Source organism: Phyllobates terribilis, unplaced genomic scaffold (genome assembly GCF_046119375.1).
Source record: "Phyllobates terribilis strain yellow unplaced genomic scaffold, ASM4611937v1 Scaffold_4__5_contigs__length_816908805, whole genome shotgun sequence".
Taxonomy (NCBI): Eukaryota; Metazoa; Chordata; class Amphibia; order Anura; family Dendrobatidae; genus Phyllobates; species Phyllobates terribilis.
Window position 1 is genome coordinate 737,130,618 of NW_027362764.1, and position 16,591 is coordinate 737,147,208.

Here is a 16,591-nt window from a genome sequence, read left to right on the forward strand (position 1 = left end):
CTGCGGACTAGGAGGAGGAGGAAGGAGGAGGAGGAGGCTGCGGACTAGGAGGAGGAGGAGGAGGAGGCTGCGGACTAGGAGGAGGAGGCTGCGGACTAGGAGGAGGAGGAGGAGGAGGAGGCTGCGGACTAGGAGGAGGAGGAGGAGGAGGAGGAGGAGGAGGAGGCTGCGGACTAGGAGGAGGAGGAGGAGGCTGCGGACTAGGAGGAGGAGGAGGAGGAGGAGGAGGCTGCGGACTAGGAGGAGGAGGAGGAGGAGGAGGCTGCGGACTAGGAGGAGGGAGGAGGAGGAGGCTGCGGACTAGGAGGAGGAGGAGGAGGCTGCGGACTAGGAGGAGGAGGAGGAGGCTGCGGACGAGGAGGAGGAGGCTGCGGACTAGGAGGAGGAGGCTGCGGACTAGGAGGAGGAGGAGGAGGCTGCGGACTAGGAGGAGGAGGAGGAGGCTGCGGACTAGGAGGAGGAGGAGGAGGAGGAGGAGGGCTGCGGACTAGGAGGAGGAGGAGGAGGAGGAGGCTGCGGACTAGGAGGAGGAGGAGGAGGCTGCGGACTATGAGGAGGCTGCGGACTAGTAGGAGGAGGACGAGGAGGCTGCGGACTAGGAGGAGGACGACGAGGAGGCTGCGGACTAGGAGGAGGAGGACGAGGAGGCTGCGGACTAGGAGGAGGAGGAGGAGGAGGCTGCGGACTAGGAGGAGGAGGAGGAGGAGGAGGCTGCGGACTAGGAGGAGGAGGAGGAGAGGAGGAGGAGGAGGAGGAGGACGAGGAGGCTGCGGACTAGGAGGAGGTGGACGAGGAGGCTGCGGACTAGGAGGAGGAGGAGGACGAGGAGGCTGCGGACTAGGAGGAGGAGGACGAGGAGGAGGCTGCGGACTAGGAGGAGGAGGAGGAGGAGGAGGCTGCGGACTAGGAGGAGGAGGAGGAGGAGGAGGCTGCGGACTAGGAGGAGGAGGAGGAGGAGGAGGCTGCGGACTAGGAGGAGGAGGAGGAGGAGGCTGCGGACTAGGAGGAGGAGGAGGAGGAGGCTGCGGACTAGGAGGAGGAGGAGGAGGCTGCGGACTAGGAGGAGGAGGAGGAGGCTGCGGACTAGGAGGAGGAGGAGGAGGCTGCGGACTAGGAGGAGGAGGAGGAGGCTGCGGACTAGGAGGAGGAGGAGGAGGAGGAGGCTGCGGACTAGGAGGAGGAGGAGGAGGAGGAGGAGGAGGAGGACGAGGAGGCTGCGGACTAGGAGGAGGAGGACGAGGAGGCTGCGGACTAGGAGGAGGAGGACGAGGAGGCTGCGGACTAGTAGGAGGAGGACGAGGAGGCTGCGGACTAGTAGGAGGAGGACGAGGAGGCTGCGGACTAGGAGGAGGAGGACGAGGAGGAGGAGGAGGCTGCGGACTAGGAGGAGGAGGCTGCGGACTAGGAGGAGGAGGAGGAGGAGGAGGAGGACGAGGAGGCTGCGGACTAGGAGGAGGAGGACGAGGAGGCTGCGGACTAGGAGGAGGAGGACGAGGAGGCTGCGGACTAGGAGGAGGAGGAGGAGGCTGCGGACTAGGAGGAGGAGGAGGAGGAGGAGGCTGCGGACTAGGAGGAGGAGGAGGAGGAGGAGGAGGAGGAGGAGGAGGAGGAGCTGCGGACTAGGAGGAGGAGGCTGCGGACTAGGAGGAGGAGGAGGAGGCTGCGGACTAGGAGGAGGAGGAGGAGGCTGCGGACTAGGAGGAGGAGGAGGAGGCTGCGGACTAGGAGGAGGAGGAGGAGGCTGCGGACTAGGAGGAGGAGGAGGAGGCTGCGGACTAGGAGGAGGAGGAGGAGGAGGCTGCGGACTAGGAGGAGGAGGAGGAGGCTGCGGACTAGGAGGAGGAGGAGGAGGAGGAGGCTGCGGACTAGGAGGAGGAGGAGGAGGCTGCGGACTAGGAGGAGGAGGAGGAGGCTGCGGACTAGGAGGAGGAGGAGGAGGCTGCGGACTAGGAGGAGGAGGAGGAGGAGGCTGCGGACTAGGAGGAGGAGGAGGAGGAGGAGGCTGCGGACTAGGAGGAGGAGGAGGAGGAGGAGGCTGCGGACTAGGAGGAGGAGGAGGAGGAGGAGGCTGCGGACTAGGAGGAGGAGGAGGAGGAGGCTGCGGACTAGGAGGAGGAGGAGGAGGAGGAGGCTGCGGACTAGGAGGAGGAGGAGGAGGCTGCGGACTAGGAGGAGGAGGAGGAGGCTGCGGACTAGGAGGAGGAGGAGGAGGCTGCGGACTAGGAGGAGGAGGAGGAGGCTGCGGACTAGGAGGAGGAGGAGGAGGCTGCGGACTAGGAGGAGGAGGAGGAGGCTGCGGACTAGGAGGAGGAGGAGGAGGCTGCGGACTAGGAGGAGGAGGCTGCGGACTAGGAGGAGGAGGAGGCTGCGGACTAGGAGGAGGAGGAGGAGGCTGCGGACTAGGAGGAGGAGGAGGAGGCTGCGGACTAGGAGGAGGAGGAGGAGGCTGCGGACTAGGAGGAGGAGGAGGAGGAGGCTGCGGACTAGGAGGAGGAGGAGGAGGAGGCTGCGGACTAGGAGGAGGAGGAGGCTGCGGACTAGGAGGAGGAGGAGGCTGCGGACTAGGAGGAGGAGGCTGCGGACTAGGAGGACGAGGAGGAGGCTGCGGACTAGGAGGAGGAGGAGGGGGAGGCTGCGGACTAGGAGGAGGAGGAGGGGGAGGCTGCGGACTAGGAGGAGGAGGAGGAGGAGGCTGCGGACTAGGAGGAGGAGGAGGCTGCGGACTAGGAGGAGGAGGAGGAGGCTGCGGACTAGGAGGAGGAGGAGGAGGCTGCGGACTAGGAGGAGGAGGAGGAGGAGGAGGCTGCGGACTAGGAGGAGGAGGAGGAGGAGGCTGCGGACTAGGAGGAGGAGGAGGAGGCTGCGGACTAGGAGGAGGAGGAGGAGGCTGCGGAGGCTGCGGACTAGGAGGAGGAGGAGGAGGCTGCGGAGGCTGCGGACTAGGAGGAGGAGGAGGAGGAGGAGGAGGCTGCGGACTAGGAGGAGGAGGAGGAGGAGGAGGCTGCGGACTAGGAGGAGGAGGAGGAGGAGGAGGAGGCTGCGGACTAGGAGGAGGAGGAGGAGGAGGAGGAGGAGGAGGCTGCGGACTAGGAGGAGGAGGAGGAGGAGGAGGCTGCGGACTAGGAGGAGGAGGAGGAGGAGGAGGCTGCGGACTAGGAGGAGGAGGAGGAGGAGGAGGCTGCGGACTAGGAGGAGGAGGAGGAGGAGGCTGCGGACTAGGAGGAGGAGGAGGAGGAGGAGGCTGCGGACTAGGAGGAGGAGGAGGAGGAGGAGGAGGCTGCGGACTAGGAGGAGGAGGAGGAGGAGGCTGCGGACTAGGAGGAGGAGGAGGAGGAGGAGGAGGAGGCTGCGGACTAGGAGGAGGAGGAGGAGGAGGCTGCGGACTAGGAGGAGGAGGAGGAGGAGGCTGCGGACTAGGAGGAGGAGGAGGCTGCGGACTAGGAGGAGGAGGAGGAGGAGGAGGCTGCGGACTAGGAGGAGGAGGAGGAGGAGGAGGCTGCGGACTAGGAGGAGGAGGAGGAGGAGGAGGCTGCGGACTAGGAGGAGGAGGAGGAGGAGGCTGCGGACTAGGAGGAGGAGGAGGAGGCTGCGGACTAGGAGGAGGAGGAGGAGGAGGAGGAGGAGGCTGCGGACTAGGAGGAGGAGGAGGAGGCTGCGGACTAGGAGGAGGAGGAGGAGGCTGCGGACTAGGAGGAGGAGGAGGAGGAGGAGGCTGCGGACTAGGAGGAGGAGGAGGCTGCGGACTAGGAGGAGGAGGAGGAGGAGGAGGCTGCGGACTAGGAGGAGGAGGAGGAGGAGGAGGAGGAGGCTGCGGACTAGGAGGAGGAGGAGGAGGAGGCTGCGGACTAGGAGGAGGAGGAGGAGGCTGCGGACTAGGAGGAGGAGGAGGAGGCTGCGGACTAGGAGGAGGAGGAGGAGGCTGCGGACTAGGAGGAGGAGGAGGAGGAGGCTGCGGACTAGGAGGAGGAGGAGGAGGAGGCTGCGGACTAGGAGGAGGAGGAGGAGGAGGCTGCGGACTAGGAGGAGGAGGAGGAGGAGGAGGCTGCGGACTAGGAGGAGGAGGAGGAGGAGGAGGCTGCGGACTAGGAGGAGGAGGAGGAGGAGGAGGCTGCGGACTAGGAGGAGGAGGAGGAGGAGGAGGCTGCGGACTAGGAGGAGGAGGAGGAGGCTGCGGACTAGGAGGAGGAGGAGGAGGAGGAGGAGGAGGCTGCGGACTAGGAGGAGGAGGAGGAGGCTGCGGACTAGGAGGAGGAGGAGGAGGCTGCGGACTAGGAGGAGGAGGAGGAGGAGGAGGCTGCGGACTAGGAGGAGGAGGAGGCTGCGGACTAGGAGGAGGAGGAGGAGGAGGAGGCTGCGGACTAGGAGGAGGAGGAGGAGGAGGAGGAGGAGGCTGCGGACTAGGAGGAGGAGGAGGAGGAGGCTGCGGACTAGGAGGAGGAGGAGGAGGCTGCGGACTAGGAGGAGGAGGAGGAGGCTGCGGACTAGGAGGAGGAGGAGGAGGCTGCGGACTAGGAGGAGGAGGAGGAGGAGGCTGCGGACTAGGAGGAGGAGGAGGAGGAGGCTGCGGACTAGGAGGAGGAGGAGGAGGCGGCTGCGGACGAGGAGGAGGCGGCCGCGGACGAGGAGGAGGCGGCCGCGGACGAGGAGGAGGCGGCCGCGGACGAGGAGGAGGCGGCCGCGGACGAGGAGGAGGGGGCCGCGGACGAGGAGGAGGGGGCCGCGGAGGAGGCGGACGAGGAGGAGGCGGACGAGGAGGAGGCGGACGAGGAGGAGGCGGACGAGGAGGAGGCGGACGAGGAGGAGGCGGACGAGGAGGAGGCGGACGAGGAGGAGGCGGACGAGGAGGAGGCGGACGAGGAGGAGGCGGACGAGGCGGCGGCGGCCGCCGCGGACGAGGCGGCCGCGGACGAGGCGGCCGCGGACGAGGAGGAGGCGGCCGCGGACGAGGAGGAGGTGGCCGCGGACGAGGAGGAGGCGGCCGCGGACGAGGAGGCGGCGGCCGCGGACGAGGCTGCCAAAGAGGAGGAGGAGGCTGCGGTTGGAAAAATAGAGCAATGTGGGATCTCCATCACTGCCTGACTCCATGTTGTACGCCTTCTCTGCTGAAAATCACCTGTGTTGTGATGACCGAGCCATTATTATTTTATACAGACCAAAAGTTTGGACACACCTTCTCATTTAAAGATTTTTCTGTATTTTCATGACTGAAAATTGTACATTCACACTGAAGGCATCAAAACTATGAATTAACACATGTGGAATTATATACTTAACAAAAAAGTGTGAAACAACTGAAAATATGTCTTATATTCTAGGTTCTTCAAAGTAGCCACCTTTTGCTTTGATGACTGCTTTGCACACTCTTGGCATTCTCTTGATGAGCTTCAAGAGGTAGTCACCGGAAATGGTCTTCTAACAATCCTGAAGGAGTTCCCAGAGATGCTTAGCACTTGTTGGCCCTTTTGCCTTCACTCTGCGGTCCAGCTCACCCCAAACCATCTCGATTGGGTTCAGGTCTGGTGACTGTGGAGGCCAGGTCATCTGGCGTAGCACCCCATCACTCTCCTTCTTGGTCAAATAGCCCTTACACAGCCTGGAGGTGTGTTTGGGGTCATTGTCCTGTTGAAAAATAAATGATGGTCCAACTAAACACAAACCGGATGGAATAGCATGCTGCTGCAAGATGCTGTGGTAGCCATGCTGGTTCAGTATGCCTTCAATTTTGAATAAATCCCCAACAGTGTCACCAGCAAAGCACTCCCACACCATCACACCTCCTCCTCCATGCTTCACGGTGGGAACCAGGCATGTAGAGTCCATCCGTTCACCTTTTCTGTGTCGCACAAAGACACGGTGGTTGGAACCAAAGAACTCAAATTTAGACTCTTCAGACCAAAGCACATATTTCCACTGGTCTAATGTCCATTCCTTGTGTTCTTTAGCCCAAACAGCTATTTTACCATGAAGGCCTGCTGCACAAAGTCTCCTCTTAACAGTTGTTGTAGAGATGTGTCTGCTGCTAGAACTCTGTGTGGCATTGACCTGGTCTCTAATCTGAGCTGCTGTTAACCTGTGATTTCTGAGGCTGGTGACTCGGATAAACTTATCCTCAGAAGCAGAGGTGACTCTTGGTCTTCCTTTCCTGGGGCGGTCCTCATGCGAGCCAGTTTCTTTGTAGCGATTGATGGTTTTTGCAACTGCACTTGGGGACACTCTCAAAGTTTGCCCAATTTTTCACACTGACTGACCTTAATTTGTTAAAGTAATGATGGCCACTCGTTTTTCTTTACTTAGAATTTGTATTATGGCAAGAAAAAAGCAGCTAACAGTCTATTCAGTAGGACTATCAGCTGTGTATCCACCAGACTTCTACACAACACAACTGATGGTCCCAACCCCATTTATAAAGGCAAGAAATCCCACTTATTAAACCTGACAGGGCACACCTGTGAAGTGAAAACCATTTCCGGTGATTACCTCTTGAAGCTCATCAAGAGAATGCCAAGAGAGTGCAACGCAGTCATCAAAGCAAAAGGTGGCTACTTTGAAGAACCTAGAATATAAGACATATTTTCAGTTGTTTCACACTTTTTTGTTAAGTATATAATTCCACATGTGGTAATTCATAGTTTTGATGCCTTCAGTGTGAATGTACAATTTTCATAGTCATGAAAATACAGAAAAATCTTTAAATGAGAAGGTGTGTCCAAACTTTTGGTATGTGGAGCTTTTTACATGTTTATTGTGTGGGGTTAGGGTGTATTTATTATTATAATGTATTGGAAAAGAAAATTGAAAAATATATATATAAAAAAAAAATGTAAAATAAACCAGTAAAATCAATAAAAACTTTGTATAAAAAAAATTGTGACGTTCTCTACCCTAATTCCCTACGTATAGAGCTACTAGGCACAATAAAAAAAAAAAAAAAAAAAAAAAAACGAAGTCACTAACACTGATATTCGCTACACTATTTACAGAACTACTCGACTTTTATATTATCTTTTGGTTTTTTAGTAAAAACTGTAACAAAATGTTAACAGGGACTCTGATGAGCGATGTGCAATACTGATCAGAGCACTGTGACCTCAGAACATGGACATGTAAGTTCAGATTCTTGCGCCGTTCATGTACGGCAAATGTTGGGAAAGGATTAGAGCTCAATTTACACATTTGTGTGTCGCGTGCATGTGAGGCTGCCGAATTAGCATCCTGTTCTGTTATCCTGTGTGACCTGAATAAACTACCGTGACCTGCAACGCCTCAGGTCTTGTCTCCCGTCGAGCACATTGAGGACGTCTATGGTCGGCAATTGCAAAGGGAGCTGCCAGCAGCGGATCTTGAGGATTTGTCCAAGTGCATTCAGGGCGGCAGAACCTTCCTCAGACAACTAATAACCTTAGTGATAGCAGCCGAGACCAAATGCGGGGATTCCTGAATGTGTCTCATACTCTAGACTGAATAAATCCTAATATTTTATCAATTTTTGCTTCCTTTTTTTCAATATTTGCATACAAGTAACATGTCTAATCAACCTGTCTGATACCCGTCATCACACGCAAACATGCAGACAAAAGGCTGATTGCAAAATGGAGGAAAAAATATATATAAGACACCAAATACAACAGAAACAATAGAAAATAAAGTGTTCTGAACGCACAGGGAAAATTGAGCGTCGTCAAATTTCATGCCGTAAAAAGCGTGATGCCCTCTAGATCCTCGGCTCAGATAAAGTCGGCGCGGCAATACTGTAAAGCACTTAAAAAAAAAAAGATTTTAATCCATTCATCAAAAACAAAGGCTGTTTATCATCCTGTCACATCACACAGCGCAGCGCGCACCGCAGACCGCTCCGGCTAAATTGATTTACTCTTGTTAAAATAAAAATTCTTCTGCTCGGGATTTATTTTATTAAACCTGATTTTTATCATTGTCTCCTAGGCTGCGTAATTAACCCTTAATGCATTCAGCACCAAGTGACATCGGCCCTCATCTCATACACACGGTGCGACACTCGGACCAACCTTTACAGCTAGAAGGAGGCGGCAATACGCAATGTCCTAAAATTAATAACAGCAAAAGAGAAGTTGTATTATATATATAAAAGCCTCAGTGCACCAAGATACAAGAATCCCTCGGCAGCTTCAGCGCCACGCCGCAGCCCGGCACCTTGGGCCGCAGCCCAGCAGCTTCAGCGCCACGCCGCAGCCCAGCACCTTGGGCCACAGCCCAGCAGCTTCAGTGCCACGCCGCAGCCCGGCACCTTGGGCCGCAGCCCGGCACCTTGGGCCGCTTCAGAACCACGCCGCAGCCCGGCAGCTTCAGCGCCACGCCGCAGCCCGACACCTTGGGCCGCAGCCCGGCACCTTGGGCCGCAGCCCGGCAGCTTCAGCGCCACGCCGCAGCCCGGCACCTTGGGTCACAGCCCAGCAGCTTCAGCGCCACGCCGCAGCCCAGCACCTTGGGCCACAGCCCAGCAGCTTCAGCGCCACGCCGCAGCCCGGCACCTTGGGCCACAGCCCAGCACCTTGGGCTGCTTCAGAACCACGCCGCAGCCCGGCAGCTTCAGCGCCACGCCGCAGCCCGACATCTTGGGCCGCAGCCCGGCACCTTGGGCCGCAGCCCAGCAGCTTCAGCGCCACGCCACAGCCCGACACCTTTGGCCGCAGCCCGGCACCTTGGGCCGCTTCAGAACCACGCCGCAGCCCGACACCTTGGGCCGCAGCCCGGCACCTTGGGCCGCAGCCCGGCACCTTGGGCCGCTTCAGAACCACGCCGCAGCCCGGCACCTTGGGCCGCAGCAAGAGTAAAATAGAAAGTTACAAGTGACCTCACATTTTATAAAGTTCCAGGATTACAGGAGATGCCGACAGCCCCGTTAGCTCCTTGTTTCTTGTTCTAGGTCCGGTCAGAGGCACATACAGGAGTGTCACATAATATAAAAACACAGTTTTTTCTTTCTTCATACCTTCATCAAACTCGGCATCCTCCTCCGTGTGTTGCGGGAAGGGGAAGCAATTGGTTATTTCCAGCCGATCGTCCACCACGAGGCCGAGGAGCACTCCCTGCACCACCTCGCTGCCGTGACCTTCCTCCTGATAGTGCTTAATGATCTTCAGCACCACCTGCCGGAAGAAAGAGCGAGACATTACAGCCCCAGGAGACGACTTCTAGCTACTGTCGGAAATAAAAGTCAAAAATACAACCGAAGACACTGACTGATCCTCACATTAATGGGTGCTGCCCATAACACCATTATAGTTTGGGAGGGCCAGTCATGAAATCCACCTTGCACCATCTGTGGTGGGCCGTGAACTTGGACCCCGATGCCAACAAAAAGTGAAAGCGGGACACAGTTGAGTGACCAACATTTTTAGGGGATAAGATGGGATCTGAGAATCATCTTGCTGATGGGAATAGTACAGAGTTGAGACCTCTCTTTCTCGGCCATATTATCCGGGTGATGGCGGTACTATATGTCGGCCATACATGCTGGCCGTCACCCGGCTTCTGCAGAAATAGTTAAGTAATATAAAGTACAGTAAGCACGAGGCCTTGAGTCGTCAGGTGGGAAGCGGAGAAAGCGGAGTCGTCCATTATCTTCTCCAAGGACGAGCTGCGCCGCGCTGTAAGCCTGTAATATATGTAGGGGTCTCCTGGACGCCCGGCACCGGAGTCGTGACTTACAAAGCTCTTCTGCCAGAGCCGAACGGAAAGATGTGGGAATCAATGGTGCTTTGATAGCGATGAAGCCTTTTCTTACAAGAACGGCTCAGACAGAGGAGTCCTCGGGAACGGCCACTTGTTTCTGGGCGCTGCCTGACACCACCTATCACTTAGGCTCGTAAATTGTTAAGTGGTCATCATTGCTCACCCCGTGGGACATCCACAGATTCTGAGAATAAAGGGGCTGCAGCGTTGCGTCCCCTTTACAGTGACAGAGGGAACCGCAGCCATCCCCATTGACATGATTTGTGCCATCCTGCAGAAGATTGCCAGAAACATCCCTGTGCAGAGGAAACACGGCTAGTGCTGCAGCCCCTTCATTTTCTGAATCATTGGGAGTTCAGGGATCTAACCCACAGTGATAAGTTATCTGCCATCACTTACTAATATAAAAACATCCCTTTCTAATATAAAAACATCCCTTTAAGGAGGACCTGTCACCAGGTCAAAAGTGGCCAGTTTGGGGTTTTATTTTATTCCTGCTGTCCCCCAGAGTATTTCACTTTTTTCTTTTTTAAAATCCGTCATATGGTTCCTGAGATATGAGCCTTTTTATTTAGTGCAGATTTTTGTGGTCTTGCTCAAAGGGGTGTGGCTCAAATGCAGAGGAGCATAAAGACACGCCCCCAGAGATTCCAGTGAGCGACGCCCTTTTGATACAGCACATAATCCGTGGGGGAGAAAAGGCCCATATCTCTGACACCGTATGGGGGATTTAAAAGAAACAAAAAGCGAATTACTCAGGGGAGTGTCGGGAATAAAATAAGTACAAAAACTGGCCACTTTTTATGTAAGGACAGATCCTCCTTTAAGGGGAGTCTGCTAGATGTTTTCGGCCTATTAAGCCAGGCGAACAGATCCAATGTTAGTCGGGATATTACAGTGGTATGAACTGAGCTGGGTTCAGAAAAACGTATGAAAACACATTAATCTAGAAAGGAAAAAAAACTAACAAAACGTAATAAACTGATTTGGCCCTTTATCTTTACTATGACCTTGTTAAGAAAATAAAACAAATGCCATTAGAATAGGATTCCACATGCAGAAAATATGCAGCAAAAAAAGGTGAAAAGCTGTTTCACTTAAACAATATAAAAGAGAAATAAGGAGGCGAGAGAAATAATGGATTCAGAGCAAAACACCAGCGAGCCACCGCCTGCAGTACCAGTACAACACAGGAGTGATCCGGCGCAGCAGTCGGAGGACGCTGCAGACGGGTGCGTGTCGAGGGGGTCACGTACGTGTAAATGGAGGTGCATACAGATACAACCCCCCCCCCCCCCCGACGGGTGCGTGTCGAGGGGGTCACGCATGTGTAAATGGAGGTGCATACAGATACAACCCCCCCCCCAGACGGGTGCGTGTCGAGGGGGTCACGTACGTGTAAATGGAGCTGCATACAGATACGACAGCTGGTGGTACAGACCTGTATGGCGCTCTCCGCTTTCTGTGACCTGCAATTCAGTGGTGTCGCCGAGCCCCCGCAGAGCATCGTGTGCTACAGACAGGAGGATACGGATACCGCGCTACACAAGAAATCACACAAATGAACGGTGTCTGGCTACTCAGTGAATACAAAAGTCCTATAGGAGGACAAGGGTGGGTGATACAGAACAAAACAGACCGAGGAATTAAAAAATTAACAATGTCGCAAAAATATATACAGTACAGACCAAAAGTTTGGACACCTTCTCATTTAAAGATTTTTCTGTATTTTCATGACTATGAAAATTGTACATTCACACTGAAGGCATCAAAACTATGAATTAACACATGTGGAATTATATACTTAACAAAAAAGTGTGAAACAACTGAAAATATGTCTTATATTCTAGGTTCTTCAAAGTAGCCACCTTTTGCTTTGATGACTGCTTTGCACACTCTTCAAGAGGTAGTCACCGGAAATGGTCTTCTAACAATCTTGAAGGAGTTCCCAGAGATGTTTAGCACTTGTTGGCCCTTTTGCCTTCACTCTGCGGTCCAGCTCACCCCAAACCATCTCGATTGGGTTCAGGTCTGGTGACTGTGGAGGCCAGGTCATCTGGCGTAGCACCCCATCACTCTCCTTCTTGGTCAAATAGCCCTTACACAGCCTGGAGGTGTGTTTGGGGTCATTGTCCTGTTGAAAAATAAATGATGGTCCAACTAAACGCAAACCGGATGGAATAGCATGCCGCTGCAAGATGCTGTGGTAGCCATGCTGGTTCAGTATGCCTTCAATTTTGAATAAATCCCCAACTGTGTCACCAGCAAAGCACCCCCACACCATCACACCTCCTCCTCCATGCTTCACGGTGGGAACCAGGCATGTAGAGTCCATCCGTTCACCTTTTCTGCGTCACACAAAGACACGGTGGTTGGAACCAAAGATCTCAAATTTGGACTCATCAGACCAAAGCACAGATTTCCACTGGTCTAATGTCCATTCCTTGTGTTCTTTAGCCCAAACAAATCTCTTCTGCTTGTTGCCTGTCCTTAGCAGTGGTTTCCTAGCAGCTAGTTTCCCATGAAGGCCTGCTGCACAAAGTCTCCTCTTAACAGTTGTTGAAGAGATGTGTCTCCTGCTAGAACTCTGTGTGGCATTGACCTGGTCTCTAATCTGAGCTGCTGTTAACCTGTGATTTCTGAGGCTGGTGACTCAGAAACTTATCCTCAGAAGCAGAGGTGACTCTTGGTCTTCCTTTCCTGGGGCGGTCCTCATGTGAGCCAGTTTCTTTGTAGCGCTTGATGTCTTTTGCAACTGCACTTGGGGACACATTCAAAGTTTTCCCAATTTTTTGGACTGACTGACCTTCATTTCTTAAAGTAATGATGGCCACTCGTTTTTCCTTACTTAGCTGCTTTTTTCTTGCCATAATACAAATTCTAACAGTCTATTCAGTAGCACTATCAGCTGTGTATCCACCAGACTTCTGCACAAAACAACTGATGGTCCCAACCCCATTTATAAGGCAAGAAATCCCACTTATTAAACCTGACAGGGCACACCTGTGAAGTGAAAACCATTTCCGGTGACTACCTCTTGAAGCTCATCAAGAGAATGCCAAGAGTGTGCAAAGCAGTCATCAAAGCAAAAGGTGGCTACTTTGAAGAACCTAGAATATAAGACATATTTTCAGTTGTTTCACACTTTTTTGTTAAGTATATAATTCCACATGTGTTAATTCATAGTTTTGATGCCTTCAGTGTGAATGTACAATTTTCAAAGTCATAAAAATACAGAAAAATCTTTAAATGAGATGTGTCCAAACTTTTGGTCTGTACTGTGTATATATATATATATATATATATATATATATATATATATATATATATATATATATATATATATATATATATATATATATATATATATATATATATATATATATAGATAGATAGATAGATCGATAGATAGATCGATAGATAGATACAGCGCCATCCTTGTCTGCAGGTTGTGTCTGGTATTGCAGCTCTATTACATATTTCAATGGAGTGGAGAGATGTGATGCAAAGAAGCAGCAGTGTTCCCCTAATCTCAGACAACCCCCTATTTTGCTTAATATGGAACCCAAAAAAGCCACTTTTGTGGCTTTAAAAAAAAAAAAAAGTGGATAACTTTTTGTATTCATTTAGGAGTCCAGTGGGCGGTCTCACTTACTTTTTAGGGTGTATAGTTCCCTCACACAGTAGTGTACAAAGATGCCATACATCAAGTATAAGTCTTAAAAGGGGTTTCCCAGTTTTGCAAACCCTCAGTCACACGGCTACAGTTTACTCATCTTCCCCGGGTCCGGTGCCGTGTCTCTGCCGCTGCTCTCAATGTTTGGGGGTTTTTTGTGCAGCGCTGACGTCACATCGACAGCGCTACTGCCAATACCGGAGCTCAGCGGCTCTGCCCAAGTTGAGCGCACGAGCTGCTCAGAAGTGCTGAGTTCACAGACTGACATCTGCATTGTCAACAGGACGTCAGCGCTGCAGACAATCAGATACGCCGGGAGTAGCAGCAGACTGTATGGGGACAGGAATTTTCCAAAACCAGAAAATCCCTTTAAAGAAGCACTCCTCCAATCAGAGTTTTCATCCTCTTAATATATTGCAGTCATCATATTATACAGCGCTGTGTACTTACAACTGCTCATTTTGCCTTTCTACCCAGATAATTCTTCTCTTTTCCATTAGATCTATGACTTCACGTGATTAAAAACAGACTAGATGAATCCTTCTAAGCTCTATGTAGAAACAGGAGGTCAATTTTCTCTGTATGAGTCATGGGTCACTGCAAAAGTCTATAGCAGGGGGAGGAGCGGAGCAGCTGGGTCAGGAGGTGAAGGGGAGTGATGAATGCAGGGACAAGAGACTTCCTGTTTTTACATAGATCAGAGAAGAATTATCTGGGTAGAAAGGCAAAATTAGCAATTCTAAGTGCACAGTGCTGTATAATATGACTGCAATATATTAAGAGGATGAAAGCTTTGATGGGAAGAGGGCTTCTTTAAAAGGGGTCTTCTGGTTCCAGAAAATTCCGGTCCCCACAGTCTCTGCATTTACTTGGCCGATAATCGGGAACACTCGTTCCCAATTATGAATCTAACCAGGTCAGCAGACCGCTCAAAAACTATCAAAACACCAGGGTGAAATTATTTTTATGCTCCCTTAAAAATAGTTGTTCTCGGCAGCACATCACCCTGCCGAGAACAATAATATTCTACGAGCACAGGAGTGCAGCCAGCCTTTCAAAGGTAATGACCAGGATCGTCCTGTGTAAACCCAGCGTTAGGAAAGTTATGCCCCACAATATGGGCTCCGTGCACACAACGCTGAGGTCCTACCTCGATTTCGACACCAAGTGGATTGGGTGGCACTGAGGTCATAACCGATGATGATCACATACTGTGGTTTCTTGGCAATGACGAACTCGCCCATTGATCCCCGTCACCTACGACTAGGTATCCATTTTGCCAGCAACCTTGCTGCATTAGGCTATGTTCACACTTGTGCTATGACTTTCCCGTCCTTTGATGGCGAGAGAAGCGAGTAAGACCGTGACGGACCCCAGTATAAATCAATGTTAGTCCACCAGTTGGTGTTCGGAAGCCATGGTGAAGGATCCTGGCCGGGGCTCTCACGATTCACCTTCCGCCGGATTCTGTCCTCTTCGGTGACATCTGTAGACCCACGCGGTTCACGGCTTACGATGAATACATCTCTATAGCAACACGATTTCAGAGAAATTGGGGTGATACACACTTTCTTTTCTGTGCAGGTAAAAGGCTTTTACCTATAATGTGTGTGTGATTTGCTATTGTCTGGCAGTGAAATCCCCGATGGCGGCAGCGGGCTCGGCGCCTTTCTCTGTGGCTGGCGGGGCACCGGCTCGTTCTGCTCCTCCGCAGCTTTCCAATCAGTGTAACCTCTGCCCCGTACATCAGTCTTAAGAGCCTCGGCTTTCTATATTTCTCTCCTCGGGAACAGCTGGATTTCGGCAGTCGCAAAAGTTATAAGGGAACATTAAATATAGAAATCGCTTCCCCCATTGTCATCCTGCGGAGACGCGCAGCTTAACAGCTCGCAGCCATTGTGCTGCCTCCGTTATCAGGTTACCTGTCCAGCTGCTCACGTTTTATTTGCCATTTGTCAGGGACCGGAGTGAGGGAAGTGACTACGAAGCTGGAGTCCTGATAGCCACGACACTATGGGGCAGGAATAAGTGCCCCCTCCGACTCCAGCCAGCAAGCAGGAGGGGTGGAAATTACTCCGACCTGATCATGTGCATAAATCACTGTAGAAAAGTTCTAAAAACTTTCTTCTGGACTTTCAGAGGAATTGATTAACCACTTTGCACCAATTTCAAACATATGAAACTTGCACATTTTGGTACCTGCCATGTACACAATTAAACTTAGCTTTTTTTATGGGGAAAAATTTTATCCTGTTATCTGCCCCCTAAGACTTTGCCAGGATTTGATTGCAGATTCACTTCCTTACTGAAGTCAATGAAAAAAAAAAAAACACCCCAGAAATAAATCCTTACTCTTACTGCAGAGATGGTTGACATGTTGTGGATTTAAAGGGAATCTGTCAGCTGGAATCTGAGAGCAGCATCATGTAGGGGCAGAGACCCTGATTCCAGCACTTACTGGGTTGCTGGCTCTACTTTTGATGTAATCCCTGTTTTCTCTACTGTAGCAGCGGTCAGAATTTGTATAACCCCGTCCATATCCCTGATTGGCAACTTCCTGTGTACACTGTCAGCAAGCTGCCAATCAGTGGTGGGGGCGGGGTTACATCGATTAGCTGGACTGCCTGGCACTGGGCACCTAGTCCTGCAGTGATTATCTCCTGATGATAAAACACTGATTGTATTGAAACTAGAGCATGTGACACCGATGAAATCAGTCTCTTTTCCCCATACATTATACCGCTCTCAGAATAGATAGCAAAAACAGATTCCCTTTAAAAGCGTAGCTGTCACGTTACCTGAAACAAGAAAAGTCTTTCTGACCTCACTGCCTACAAGTTAAAACAGATTCTGGTGCACCTAGCCAATCTACTGTGTCCAGGAATTGTCCCGATTCTCATGCTTATTCTGTCAGCACCATCAGTTCTGGAACCTCCTTTTTCTCATTCCTTAGCTGTCACTTTACCCAAAACAAGAAAAATCTCTCTGTCCTTATTGCTTACAAGTTAAAACAGATTTTAATGCACATAGCTACAGATGAGCGAACCTGAACTGTAAAGTTCAGGGTTCGTACCAGACATCTAGTGTCCATTTTAAATCCAAGTCCATTTTATAGTTCGGGAGGAGGGAGAAAGAGGGACAACGAGAGGGGGAGATTTTTTTTTTTTCCCAGCTCCAAAAGTTCGGGTCCCCATTGATTTCAAT

At 52.2% G+C, this 16,591-nt stretch overlaps 1 protein-coding gene across 1 annotated transcript in view; it reads right to left on the reverse strand.

The window, feature by feature from the left end:
* The window catches only part of EIF3H (eukaryotic translation initiation factor 3 subunit H), a 174,293-nt gene that overhangs the window by 120,276 nt on the left and 37,426 nt on the right, over positions 1-16,591 (reverse strand). The window contains exon 2 of the mRNA XM_073676790.1: positions 8,969-9,125. Within this exon, the coding sequence (XP_073532891.1) occupies positions 8,969-9,125 (157 nt within the window). The remainder of the gene's footprint in view (positions 1-8,968; positions 9,126-16,591) is intronic.